At 43.1% G+C, this 14775-nt stretch overlaps 1 protein-coding gene across 11 annotated transcripts in view; it reads right to left on the bottom strand.

The window, feature by feature from the left end:
* Positions 1–14775, bottom strand: part of KDM3A (lysine demethylase 3A) — a 66990-nt gene that overhangs the window by 11342 nt on the left and 40873 nt on the right. For 9 of the 11 annotated variants that reach the window (XR_016395358.1, XR_016395359.1, XM_089922840.1 and 6 more), the window contains 9 exons: positions 12549–12763; positions 9524–9721; positions 9290–9385; positions 8783–8910; positions 6842–7037; positions 5387–5559; positions 4756–4992; positions 3322–3493; positions 805–892 (listed from right to left, as the gene is read on the bottom strand). Coding sequence is in view for 9 of the 11 variants with exons in the window: in XM_089922840.1 (XP_089778966.1) it covers positions 805–892; positions 3322–3493; positions 4756–4992; positions 5387–5559; positions 6842–7037; positions 8783–8910; positions 9290–9385; positions 9524–9721; positions 12549–12763 (1503 nt within the window). In the remaining 2 variants the exon portion in view is untranslated. The remainder of the gene's footprint in view (positions 1–804; positions 893–3321; positions 3494–4755; positions 4993–5386; positions 5560–6841; positions 7038–8782; positions 8911–9289; positions 9386–9523; positions 9722–12548; positions 12764–14775) is intronic. The other 2 variants (XM_022556028.3, XM_022556030.3) reach the window with 1 other exon arrangement.

Below are 14775 nucleotides of genomic sequence, written 5' to 3' on the forward strand. Positions count from 1 at the left end.
ATAATGGAAAAGAATATAAAAAAAGAGTGTATGGATATGTATAACTGATTCACTTTGCTGTACGGCAGTAATTAACAAGCACTGTAATTCAACTATACTTCAATAGAAAATAAATTTTAAAAAACCAATATTTAAGATGAGAATTATAGTGCTTATGAACAAAGACATCTTCTTTCTCTCCTACATCACACATATATATCAAAATGATCTCGAGGGCTTCCCTGGTGGCGCCGTAGTAGAGAGTCTGCCTGCCGATGCGGGGGACGTGGGTTCGTGCCCCGGTCGGGGAAGATCCCACATGCCGCGGAGCGGCTGGGCCCGTGGGCCATGGCTGCTGAGCCTGTGCTCCGCAACGGGAGAGGCCACAACAGTGAGAGGCCCGCGTACAGCAAAAAAAAAAAAAAAAAAAAAATGACCTCGAATACTGCAGACAAAAATCTGAGCAACAAATTCCTGATAGTAAGTAGTGACACTAAGGGATATATTATTCATTAGTTCTGAGGATTCTCTGCAAGGTTCAAGCTCAATTCAGGAAAATGGATCTAGCAATTCTGCTGTCTTGTCTAAAGCAATGTAATCACTGTATTATACCCAACCCCAGCACGTCTGATCTCACTCCTGCCTCCAAATCAGTGTGTGCACGTCTGAGTCGGCCTCTTCTCTGGCAGAGCACTACAGTGGAAATGCGTGAGTTTTCACTAGTGAGCCAGATTTAAAAGTCAGTAACTTCAACTTACCACCTCAAGAAAAGTTTATCCTACCAAGTCAAGGACAGGATCATCTCTCCCCTCCCCATAATCGTACCTGGAGGGCATCATATCTCTAAAATCTTCTCCTGGTGGCCAGTCCTTAAGTTTCAACACCATTGGCTCTTTTTCATTTTTCAAGCGGTCTGCAAGGTAACCGGAATTACTGAATTGCTACTGTTCATAACTCGGAAACAGACCAAAATGGATGGCAAATTAGCACTTTAAGCCTTAACAATGCAAATAAAACTTATCTCTGCAAGATCTTCATAACCTGATACATCTGGTATACAAATGTTATTTTTCAATATTCCCATCCTGCAAATGGCCAATTATTTTATTTCTACAGTGCCGAGAAATCCATTCATACCCAGGAAGCAGCAAGGGGTAGCAAACTGAAGATCACCAACTAGTTTGTATTACAGCCCTGTCTTTTCTAAATGCTTATTCAACTGCTACTCCTTGAGATTTCAGCCACTCCCTTTTGTCTATTCCACATAGGCGGTGTTTTGACAGATCCAATCTCCTCCTATACAGTGTTCTAGAAGAAGTGAGCAGCCCCCCAACTAACGAACAGCAATTTAACAATCAAAGGGCCACAGATTTTAGAAAACCCAGTTTTCTGAGGCCAGCACGAAATAGAAATGACTTACTTTGCTCAGAGACTGAAGCTACCTGATGTTCTGTCCAGGGACAACTAGGGCTAATAGGGCCCACTCTCCCCCGCCTCCCCATCTTCTAGGTGACACATACAGGGTTCAGTCAGAACTATTTTTTTGTAATAGCACAGTTACCCACTGCAGGTAATGTGAAGGAACCAAGAACCAAGGAGCTCTAATTGAAAAAAATATGTTGACAATTATGATTAACAGCAACGATAACTATTATTTCACTTCTTGCTGTGTTCCAGTCTCTGCTCAAGTGTTTCAACCATTTAGTCCTTATAACTAAATCCAACATCCCAGTGAGATCTGGCACTATTTAATATTTCTACTTTTGGATGAGGAAATTGACATATGCCTGAGGCCATCCAGCTATTGAAATTAAACAGCAGAACTGAAACTGGAACCCAGTTTCAAACCTTATATTCATGAGGACTAACATTTGTATAGCGTCCTGTAGTCAACCGAGTCCCATAACCTAGTTTGAACAGGTGCACACTCCAGGAGACAAGAAACACAGGAAAATACGGGTACAGTGTATGTTCTGGACACCAGTGGCGTCTCAGCGTGGGTGGTGTACCGGGGGGTCTGGGCAGCAGGATCATCAGTATGGAAAAGGCAGGCTGCGGTGGACTCTGGGCTGCCTTAACCATTTGCAGGCATGAGGAAGTGTGAGCCCCAGAAAGATGCAATTACCAAGCTCACGTACACAGCAAGTACACATCAAGAGTCAGGATTTGAACCCAGGCCTAACTGGAAAGCACACTGTAGTACGTGTGGCCCTCGATCCCCTTTCAAAGGACCTGCTGCCCAGACACGGCTTTGGGGTCTGCGTCAGCTGCAGAGAGCTGTCCTGCCAGGTCATGCCCTCCCTGGGGCACCAGCACCTGGAGGCCGAGGGAGGTGAGGGGATGAAGGCCCTGACTTTCCCCACTTCAGCCCAGTCTGAGACAATGAGAGGCGATGCCTGCTACAGAGCTCCCTGCCAGGCTGGCTGAGGCTCCCCTGGCCTCCGCCGCAGCCCGCCGCTCCGCCAGCCCGGTCCTGCTTCCTCCCCCATCTCAGACGTTGATCCCCAGGGAAGCACCTTACGTCTGAAACCCAACCTTCACCTCTACGTGTGGAAACCCCCATCATGCCCTACTTAGAGTTAGCTATACCTTTGACCTAAAGTTCGTTGAAAGTGCGGGCCATAACCTGCAAACGTGGGTAATGGGAAATAAGGAAGCAGAAGATCACAAGGTAAAAATATGTCGTGAAAGAATGAGAATGATAAATGAGCAAAGTTGAATTATTGAGTCTAATAAGAATGAACTGGCCAAGCCCTCCAGTGCGGGTGGGAGCATGAGGCCAGGTGCCTGTGCTGACGAAGGGGTTCTTGCAAACAGTTTACTGACTGGCCAATGCACGGAAAGGGCCCAAGCTCAGCACCAGACACTCAAGCCTCCTTACCACCACCATCCCCCCTCGCCCAGGTGAAGCAGGCAGTGACCAGGATAACGTGCGTTCAACGGATTCACGTTCCCTGGCACTTTCAGTTCTACTTATCTTGTTAAACATAATTCAATTTTTTAAAAAATAAAGAGGCTACATAAAACCACGAGCTTTGAGTCACAAGCCCTGGCTCTGTGCTCCCCTCCCCTTGGGCACGTTTCTGTCACAGGACAGACCTGAAGCCACCTGAAGAAGAGGTGACTAAAACCTCACTCTCTAAGGAACTACGAAGCGAATTTGCCTCAGTTCAAAAGCATAAACTTTGTAAAAAGAAAGGGGAAGAGGAGATAAGACACTGATTTTAAACTCCAGAGTCACAGAAAATGCTGTCGCTGCCGCTGGAGGGCCACAGACTGCTGCTACTCCCGTGCCCCCTCCTTTCACATCCTCAACCCCCTTAAAAGGTCTTTAATACATACTCGGAACATCTTCAAATCCATCCCAGAAGTCTCCTACTGTGGCTCCTGTGATGATTTCATTGGTTCTGCAATTAACGAGGTCAACTTCCTGATTTCCAAACTCTTTCCTGAAGGATTCCGGCTTCCAGAGTTCAGTGTTCAGTTTATGATGCACTCCTGACACCATCACTGGCTAAGAGGAGAGAACGAAGACTTTAGTTTGAACTCCCCCAGCTCCGTCCCTTCACCCGAGGCAGCCCTTCCTCAAACAGCTGCTGACGTGTTTCTCTGTGGCTGGTCCCCAGTCTCAGATCCCAAAGTGACAGCTTAGTCCCCTGAGTCACCTGCTACACACACCCCTCAAACTACACTAGTGAGCTTCTAAGAGCAAGGATCACACCTTCCAACTCAGATCCCACTACTCACAGAATACCAATGCCAAGGCCCAGGGCTGGGCAGGGGATGTGAAGCAGAGACAAAGGCAGCGAGAGCGCCCGGTCCAAAGAGGATGCTGCCTCTGGCCTGCAGCTCATTGTTAGCAGGCAGGGATATGGCCCTGGATTGCCACGTCTTTGGTTATCCAAGACAAGCCACAAATCCTGATCTTTATGTGAAAGAGCCTGACTAAAATACTGGCAACAAGTTCAACTTTTAAAAAACATTATCTAATCTAAACAGAACATGCTGGTGGACTGTATTCGGTCTGTCAGAGCAAATCTCGTTAGAACACAGGACTGAAAAAAATAATTTTTTCTTTGGTTAAATACACACATTTTTCTATTTGGCAATTCCCCAAGTCCTGGCCTTGTCCAAGAGCAAAGTGTTCCTTTACTGAGGACTCCATTTGGCCCAGCAGAGAAGACAAAGATCCAGAAAACATGAACCAAAACAAGAAGGCAGAGGAGCAGGTCTGCGAAGCCACGCATCTCCTGAACTATCAACCAAACCTTAAGACTGAACATCGCTGCCCTTTAAAAAGCAGGCTCCTTCCCTTGGGAGACTACACACCAATTCCAGGTTGACACCACATGGCTCAGGGCCACCTAAGACTGTCTTCAGCACAAGGTTCTAATTCATGGAAGAGGGACGCCTGATTTTTATCCTATTTTGTGTAATCCCCCAAACCCCACCAGCCGTAGTCATATTCCCACTTCTCCTATTGAAGTTTATCACACAAGAATCACCAAGAGCCCAGAATGCTCTCATCAAAAATCCAAGGATGACTGGTTGGAAGCAATCAAAACCTCATCAGAGAATACAGAATACAGCTCAGGAATGTCTGTGACGCATAGCCACACTCTGCTCTAATTGTATTCACAGTAAACGATAAAAAGAGATAAAGTATATGCCATTTATAATCCAGGAAGGGGGCAGGGGAGGGGGGGTTTTCAGGAGTCTACCAAAGGCACCAAGACGGGGATGTGAAGTGGGCTGGAAAGCAGAGGCCCCGCTTACCTGCCCTTGCTTCCAGCACTCCCTGAACACATTCCAGTTGCTCTTGCTGTTGGGATCCTGCAGGCACAGCAGGCGGCTGTCACACAGCCAGTAGTGAGGAGTGTCAAAGCCCAGGATGCTGGGCTTGATGGTCAGTCCTTGCGGCCGCTTAGATAAATCGGAGCAAGTCTTATTTTGCACCAAAGAGGCAAAGATGTCATCAAGGATTTTTGGTGTATTCTTGAGTCCATTTTCTGTCTGAATTTGAAAAAAAAAAACAACCACGAGTCTTAAATATGTCATTTCCTACCATCAAAAACCCCATTCCTATTATGGTAGGATGAGCGTACATTACATATCCAGGAAAGAAGCTAAGCCACGAAAGAATCTTACCCTCAAAAAGGTAAGTCCTCTTCCTCTACCTGACATCACAACCCTCAGAAGTGGGTACAGGAAAAAGTGTTAACAGGTGAAAATGACCCAGCCCAGAATTCTAACCTGTGAAGCCCATGTGCCAATGACGCAGCCTCTGTACCCACGAAGGAAAGCATGGGACTCATCCGGCTTTCTGCTTTCTATTTCACTTTCTCCCTACTCTAACTCCAATTCTTCTTTACAAGGTGGAGTAATAAACAACAAAATAAATGCGTACCTTTCCTGCAGAGGAATTCAAGAGATTTCGGAGGAAACCAGAATTGTTGTTGCTTACAGGTGTCAAAATTGTGCTGTTAAAGGTGTGGAGGACTGTGTTGGATTTGCTCAAGGGGGGTAGGGGTGGAAGGCATTTGATTTCATTCTTTAAAATTGGCATCGTTGGTTGTTTTTCTAAAAACAAATCAAAAACATCCAGGTGGAAAAGCATTCTGAAAAGGCAAATCCCTTACTAGCCTTCTACTGACAGAATTACTCTGGAACTTGGTTTTCATTTACTAGAACCCAAAAAACGTAAGAGGATAAATGACATTACTGATTTAGACATGGATTTCCAACTGCTGTTAAAAAAAATAAATATCCAATAATATCCAAGGTGATCCTATGGTAAACTGCATTTTTTATTTGTTTGTTCCTGGTACACAAAATACAATTGATTTTTGTAAATTAACATTGAACTGTCAACCCTGATAGATATGTTTACAAATACAGATTCTCTTAAGACTTTTCCCATGTATAATTAGATTGCTTAAAAATACCAACAGTTCTATCCCTTTCTTTCCAATCCTAACATCTCTTTGTCTGTTTACCTTACTGACTTAAATAGCTAAAACTTCCAATACAATGTTCAATATAGGAGTGAAAGCAGGAATCCTGTGTCATGCCTGAACACAGAGGGAAACTTAAAAATTATTCAACGAATGAAAAACTTCAATCATAATTTAGGATGTTTGTTGTTAGTTTTATTGTAGAAACTCATTAGATTAAGGACGTTCCCTTCTATTCCTAATTTAAGGTTTTTTAAAAAAAAATTATAAATAGGCTTTGAATTTTACTCTTTTTCTGTATCTCTTCACATGACTTTTCCCCCGCTTTTTTAATGTTAAAACTACAGCTGCATTTCTGAAGCTCTGCTTGGTCACCCTGTATGATTCTTTTATTTATAGTGCTAAATTCTATTCACTGAGATGTTGTTTAGGATCTTTGCATGAAAGAAACTGATCTGCAATTTTCCTTTCTTTAACACAGCCAGAAAGCAGAATCACCAAAATCCTAATCTAACTACCTGATTCCAAACCCATGTTCTTTATACTATCATCAAGCATCCTGAGACAACAGCACAGATGAAAAAAGTAAAGCTGAAGCCAGAACGTTGCAACTTAGACAAAATAGGAAATACACACAGGGTTAAAGGCAGAAAGGCAAAGATCACTATTAAAACACACACGTCTCAGCCCACTCCATTCTTGCCAGACACAATCTCAACCTTACCTAGAGTTCTATCGTAAGCAGAAGTTCTCTCTCTGGCGCTGCATGTGTGTCAGGTCTCAGGGCGACTACAGGGAACCACTTTCTGCTCCACACTACTTCTAACCGCTCTGTTCTCACCGTAACTAAGGCTGCCAGGACCCTCTGGGAACAGACGAAAGTTCTCAGGGAGGCAGGAAACACTCACCCTTGTTTTCCTTGTTGACATTGCCGCTGGTCAGGTCTGCCAGCCAGTTCAAAGGAGATGTGCTGGCTGGACAGGCAGGCTTCACGCTGCTGGCCAGCTTGGACGCAGCCTCCCCACCTACAGCCACGGGCTCCAACACCGAGGGGCTCTGCTGGAGCCCGGCACCAAGAGTCGATTTTTCTTCAACCAAGGAAGTCTGTGGTGAGTGCAGAAGGAGAATCTTGCACAAGCTGAAAAATTACGTTTCCCTTTTCTTACCTTCTCCCCTAACTGCTCACCAGTAAGAGAGAAATATCCAAAACAAAACCACCTAATAGCCCTGGACATCACCACCACTGCAGTAATCTCTCAACGACAGAGCAGAACCATGTAGGAGAGATTTTAATCTTTTAGCTTTTAAGTATTACTAGTAAAAATATAAGATGCAAGTGAAGAATGTAAATACAGCAAGATATCCACCCCCACCCTCGTATCCCCATCTCATGCTTGTCCATGTCCCTATCACTCCGTTCACCATCTTGCTTTGGAACACCCAGTTTGTGCCCATCTCCCCTGAGAACTCAGCCCTGTATCATGAATAGGCACTCAAAACCCAGTGGCTGAGTGAGTGAACGAATAAATGAGGCAAGGTAGGAAATACAGCTGTGAATTCAGAAGGAAATGGGATGCAGAAAAAAGAAAATGCTCTTTTGATTTAGCATAGTGTAGTAGGCTTTAAAAATTGATGAACGTGGGCTTCCCTGCTGGCGTAGTGGTTGAGAGTCCGCCTGCCGATGCTGGGGACACGGGTTCGTGCCCCGGTCCGGGAAGATCCCACATGCCGCGGAGCGGCTGGGCCCGTGAGCCATGGCCGCTGAGCCTGCGCGTCCGGAGCCTGTGCTCCGCAGCGGGAGAGGCCGCAACAGTGAGAGGCCCGCGTACCGCAAAAAAAAAAAAAAAAAAAAAATTGATGAACAGCCCTAAAAAGAATTCAAAACATAAACTGAACAAGAACAACAAAAACTGGACAGACAGAACACACCACTTATTTTTCTATTACTTAAAAAACTGCCTTGACAACTCAGCTAGTGCGTCTATACATACATAAGAAGGAAAAAGGAGAGTCAAATTCCTGTTGTGGTCCAGGCCCTCACTTTACATGTGATATAATTCTGTGATGCCCGATTACCAGCGCTGTTTACTATTCCTCTGTTACTGATGAGGAAGCTGAAGCATATATACATCAGTTCATTTGAGCCAAAGTTACACAACTGCAAAGTGGCAGAAAAAGAATTCAAATTCAGTCCTGACTACAAAGATCAAAACTCTTCTACCTATGCCGCCTTCAACACCACAGCTTTATGAAAATGTAAACTAATTTCTGATTACTAAAAGCAATGTGGGATAATGATTACTGGGGTGAGGAAGAAAAAGGGAGACAGTTGGGGGGTAGATGGGATGGTGAAGGTTAAGGGAATGTCACCAGGAAGAGGCATGTGAGCACCAAGGACATGTACATTTTTTATGTGGAGTGAGAGCTACGTAAAGGTTTGTTTCAGGATTATTTCCTTCAATTCTTCATATATATTATGGGTAAAACATAGTCAGTAATTAAAAAATTTGTAAAGCTTATCTGAATAATTTTTACTGTGTAAAACATGAGAAGTTAAAAAACCTATACAAATTTGACAGCAACTTATTAGGTAGACTATAATAGAAAAGGGTTTTGCTTTTTCAAGGAACAAAATTAAAAGCCTAGTCAAAGAGGCTACAAACGAGGCCCACAAAAATAATGTGCAACTTGAGAATGGGTCTATAAAATATCACGTGAACCATGAACTATCTCTTTCCACTGACAGCTCTCCCCATGTTCCTTTCAAATATGCTACAGGAATCCTTGGGTTATTTGAAAACAGACAGACAACAAGCACAGGATCGTGAATCTAGCATAAACAGTAATACCTGTTTTATGTCTTCCTTTGAGGCTGGCTTTGAAAAGAGTTTGAACTGCCTGTTTGAACAGGGACAATTTGCCTTTATTCCCCATTTTGCTCTTACAGAATGAACAATGTCTCCAACATCATAGAGGGCTAAAAAAAAGGGCACAGGCAAACATCTGAACAAGGATATTAGGTACTTTCAACCTCAACATTACAAAACAAAAGCTTATATTTCTAACAGGATAACATTTTTTTAGCAGCATTTTTTTTTAGGGTGCTTACAACTCCCCCCTTTACGTCCTAAGTATGCCTTGCCCCAAATGTGCCATTTTCTTTCCTTTTACAAAACTATTTACAAGGCCTTTACCAGAAAGTTTGGGGACATTATTTAATACATTACTCGACAATTTATGGTACATACTAAAATAAAGTCAGCAAGGGATTGTACTACACAAAGTAAAACCGAACTACCAGCCCCTATGATACCCAAAACACAGGGAAAGGAAAAGCACTGCGCCACACAAAATACCTTTTCCAGGAATGATCTGCGTAGGCATGAGGTTCTCTGGTTCATGTATCTGGCTTTTCACACATCTCAGCCAAGAGAAAGTCTTGTAGGCAGCGCCTGCAAATAACTGATTTGTAGTAATTGCTCTTTATGGACTCTGGTCCCAAAAGTTTCAGAAATCCATCAACCACAAACCAATGAAAGGCTTAATTTAAGAGTATAAGGGGCTTGGAGAAGAGTCAAGTCAGTTCTCACCCTGTTGGCAATTTTTCCTCTTCATCCGATAGCAATCCACACACACTCCAAACCCACACCGAGGACACACCCAGTGCAGGTTGAAGATGGTGGTGTCACACACATCACACATTTCTCGAACACCTTTGACAGCTCGCTTCCAAGCAACCTGTCCTACAAAAATCAATAAATCACTTAGTCTTGGGGACGAGAGGCCTCCTGAAATAAAACATGAAGTGGGAGGGGAGCTGATGCCATTCCTCCCTCTCACTGGAGTTCCCATTAACTGTTCAGCCTCCAGAGCCCATCTCAAATCCCCCACCACCGCCATGAAGCCCTCCTGGATTCCTTCAGCACTCCCATCAACTTGTATTTGTACTTCAGACTCAGGCCTCTTCACACTGTACGCAGTCAGGTGCAGTTTTACTTCCCTGTAGGAGACTAAACTCCGTGCAAGCAGAATTCCTGCTCAGGCTGTACCCTATCCCCACACCCCACCCCACCCTCCAAGGAGCTCTGCATAGTTAAGTCCTGCTGAGTAAGTCAGTGAAAAAAGCAGCATTAGTTACACAAGCTGGAGTTCGGACACAAGTATAAAGGAGCAGTGGTTCTTCACATTTTGGGTCATGAGACCGTCTGAGACTCTAAAGGCAACACGGACCATGCTTTCTCCAAAGGAAAAATAATTGACTCAAATACACAAACCCAACCTTCAGTGTCGAGTGTCAGGTTATTCACAGATGCCCCGAAACCACTCAGACTGCCCATTAAAAACCCCAGGGCGCTGAGGGAAACCTGGTGGGAGCGGCGCATTAACTAGTGGGGGGCACAATGGTCCAAAGTCGGTTCCGTCATAGGCCAGTGTCGGAAACTCAATTTTTAGAGCCAGGAGTGATGCAGGCACCCAGGACCGACTCATACTAACCAAGTAGCACCAACAGATTGAGGCACAATCACGAATTCTATGAAGTAGCATCTTCTGTTCCAGTGGCCAAACCCCGAAAACTGGAGAGAGGGGCCTTCCAGGACTGGGCAGGAAATCGTACCCCACCCCCCGACCATGGAGGAGTGCCACATACGGCATTAGAAAGCTTCAAGGAGTAAGAGCAAAGGGAGGACATTTTCCTGCGTCACAGAAAAGCCCAACGTCTGCTGATCAGAAGACTGTTTTCTGTCTGTCTCTCTCTCGAACAAGACAGGATCAATACTGTCACATTCGTGTTCTACGGAGAACATCTTTTCCTAATCCAGTCAGTGGTTACTTCTTTCTTCAGACTGCCCACAAAAGAAATGACTAACTTCAGTTTGCTTTAAGCTAATCCAACTGCTGAGTGAGCCTCTGCCGTTTCATTACAATGTAAAAGCTCAGTGCACAATACATAGAAGTTGAGGCGTTTTACACATGAGATTTTATGAACTTCACCTTGGTCACTTGGATTAGACTTTTTATTAGAGAGTAGTCTTAGATCTCTTAGCCACCTATTTAATGATCATTTGTCATTGAAAAGACAGAATAAATGTATAAAAGCTGAGACCTGCTTCCTAATCTCAGGATCAGAGGGTACCCTCCACCCCCCTCTCTAGCGACACCTTGTGGTGGCATCTTTCAGTATCACTCACAGTGAGTTCCTCTCTCCAGCTGACCAGCTTGTCACAGAGGAAATAAAGAGGAACAGGATAATCAAATAGGCAAGGAGGAAACATTAATCACAATTACATCTTTAAGGACACATTTTTCAGACGACTCACCTTGAGCAAAGAAAAAACATCAGTAGCTTAAAACAGCCCTTCCGATTCAGGAAGCTACTAATACATTCCAAAAAATTGTTTTTGCAACCCAGTCATTCATATACTACCTCTAGACCAGTTACTTAAGAACTTTTCTTTACATCTTCTCTTACTTAAAAGTATACAAGAAGAAAACTTTTGTATCTCTACTGAAAATGGAAAACCAGTATCACTTGTCCTAAATAGATTATAGGAAAAACAACTTTAATACGATTCTTGACTTACCAGAGTCTCTACTACCCCAACAGAACAGTGATTATAAAGCTGCTCTTCACTTTAGCAGGACTCTGGCTGCCCATGGAGCTCACAATCCCATACCCCACCTAGATCTGAATTCCCGCTCCTGGGAATGTCAGTTCTCATTCCTTGGACTCTGAGATATAACAGTGTTCAAACTTATCCAGTAAGTGATTGTGGTGCGTAAGCCAGCTTCAGTTAGTTCCTGGGGCCTACAACCAAAGTTCTTAAGATCAGGATGTGTGGATGCTTATACTGAAACATATTTGGCTATGCAAAGTCTGAAAAGATATCTACCAGAGGGATGGAAACGCTTCACTTTTAACTTGCCACCATTTGGAAAAGATAAAATGATGGAACAAAGTGTGAGACTTAAAAAGACAGATGCCCCTTGGTGCTTCTGGGTGGATATCTCACTTCTAAGGGCACACAGACAAGAGGTGTGCTGTCCTCTTCGACACCGTACCTTGAGATGTCATGAGGGAGGTCTGGCTCTAATGTGTCACCCACACTGATCTCTGTGGTTTACTGCACACCTGGCTGGAACCTCCAAGTTTTCCCTGAAAACCTTGACTCTAACAGAATCATTTTCATCTGCGCTTGTTCCCATTTTCATGCCTGGGTCCCAGCCTCCTCAGACCCTGATTCAGTAGGTCTAGGGTACAGCCTGTCCATTATCTTCTTTGAAATGTTTTCTTAAGAACCTTTGTCTTAAAATAACCCCCTTTTGGTGAGTCCACACTTGTTGGTAAGGCTATGCAAATTCCACCGCCACCTCACCTTTACCGTCCTTAACAAAAAATTTAGTAATTGCCCTGAAACAAACCCCACAGATAGATCACTGACTTTGATGAAATCAACAGGCAGAATCTGTTACAAAAGGAAAAATGCAACTTCATTATACCAAAGTCATCTACACTTCTGGGTGAAAATGAAATCCATACAATTAGGACTTAGGTGTCATTTAGGAACAAAAATCAAGTTGGACTCAAAAATCCTACCCCCTAAGAGATGCTCTTACTGTGTGGCTCAATAGTTGACATAGCTTCCTTTTCAGAAATCACCATTTGACAGAAGTGGTCTCCAATGTTGGCCAGGATATACTTTGCTGTGTCCAAATCAGTCCCAACAACATTTTTGGTTAAAGGCAACCACAAGCCAATTGCTTCACTGTCATACTTGTTTGGTGTTAAGAAGCCTTCTACCCGCAATACACCATGTTTGTTGAACTGTAACCTAGAGGGAGTGAAAAAATAAAAAAAGGATGTTACGTACATGAAATAGTGATTTACATCTTGTTGTTACTTTTTAAATGTTATTTAAATCAAGCATTTCCTTCCCAGTTTTCTATAATCTCCATGGCTAATTACAGCCACTTGCTACTTGGCAACATCAATAGAAAGATTTTTAAAACTTCCAAGTTTTCCCCCCAAAAGACATGGGGGGTTGGCAGGGAGGGGGAGTTGTGCTTTCCACTCAAACCAAGATCTACTCATGTCATTTCCAAGGACAGCTACTGAACCTGCCTGACTTGGAACTTAATAGCAAGAATAATCACAAGTCACCACAGAAGTACACTGATAACAAACAGAAGGTGACAAATAATATGACCAAATTTGAATACAACTACTGCTTCAAGAATAATGCTCAGGAGGGGAAGGCTAACCCTAGACAACACTGAAGCCATGACCAGACAGATCCATGAGGTATTCAACACCCTTAGGAATCCTAGCTACAAATTACCATGCAAGCTTCTGGAATAAGAGGCAGTGGTTAGGATGAGCCTCGGTATCTAAGAAGGTGGAGCAAAAAGCAGAATATTTTCTCAGCATTCTCTTTCAGCATCTTTGACATCTGCCATGTTTTTCCTAAGCTATGCAATAGTTTTGGACTTATTTAAACACAACATTGTATGTCAGTCTAGCTGGAGACACAGAAGTAGACATAAAACACCCAGGGAAGTAGGGTATGACAGGTATCATAACAGTCATTGAGTCTTACAGGAGTCAGAGGAAGAAGTGCTGACTATGAGTTCTGTGGGTCTTATATGAAGAAGACTTCATGTTAGAGACAATAATTAAGCTTGGCCTTGCAAGAAAAATGCAGGGACCTTGATTTCTTTGCTAGTCATTGGGCAGCTGCCGAAACTTTTTGAGTCCACGAGACACACATAAAGTTGTGCTTTAGGAAAAGCATTTGTCCAGAACTGTGCAGAATGAACTGGAAGGACACTGGGAGTTGCATAACAGATGCAAATGTTTCTGCAAACATTTGTTTGCAAAATGTTTTTGCAAATTTCTAGGAGTCCAAAGGATAGATGCAAGATTTTAATTGATAGCCCAAATTAGAGCTAGTCATAGTTCTAAAAAATAAATTTGGAAGCCATTTCAAATGGAGAGGAGATGGAAAACAGGATTTGGCAACTGAGCTTTACCACTGAGACCCTACCCCCTCCCATTTAATCTGCAGAATTTAATGAGAAACAAATTTGATAAGACTAATGACAGTGTCGATCTTCACTCTAAACATCAGGGAAAAAAAGGCTTTGCTTTTACAACCATGATATTCTTTTTACCAGAGAAGTGAGTTTGTTTGAGTTTCTAATACACTGACTTCTGTTAACAGTTATCACAGCTCTAAATGCTATACACACATATTATCATGGTGCTTCTGCAATTTACTCAGGAATGAATGGGACAAACTACCATCTAAAAAACTCTTAAATAAACTCTTCATTAAATAACCCTGAATCTGAAAGTTATCAGCACAGATATAATTATTGATCATTAAAATGCCCGTGCATTTAATTCAGTTCATCAGCAATCTTTAATCTTGATAAAACCAAAGGAGAGGAGAATAGGAAGAAATTAAAGTCAACACTGCTGTTTATGATTAGAACTAGTTGAGACTGAAACTACCTAGATTTCTGGAAAAATGTATGATATGTGAAAGCTCATCTATACCCAGAACAACACTGCTCAATTATACATCAAAAAGACCAGAAGGCTACCTTTCTCTTCACTCAGGATGGAAGAATTTAAAGAAAATTTGACTTAAAGAAAAAAAAAACGCAATGTAAAAATGAAAGTTTTGGCCTATAAAAGCAGAAAAGATTTTTTAAAGATACACCGGCTGGCAAAGGTACACGGAGACAGGAATGCTCAAACCCTGCCAGTGGGCATGGATGCAGGTGCGACCTTCCTCCAGGGCCATTTGGCAGAACTTACGTATCAAAGCCTTAAAACACA

This window comes from Delphinapterus leucas, chromosome 13 (assembly GCF_059928025.1).
Source record: "Delphinapterus leucas isolate spDelLeu-1000000601 "Yukka" chromosome 13, BTC_Dleu_Yukka2, whole genome shotgun sequence".
Taxonomy (NCBI): Eukaryota; Metazoa; Chordata; class Mammalia; order Artiodactyla; family Monodontidae; genus Delphinapterus; species Delphinapterus leucas.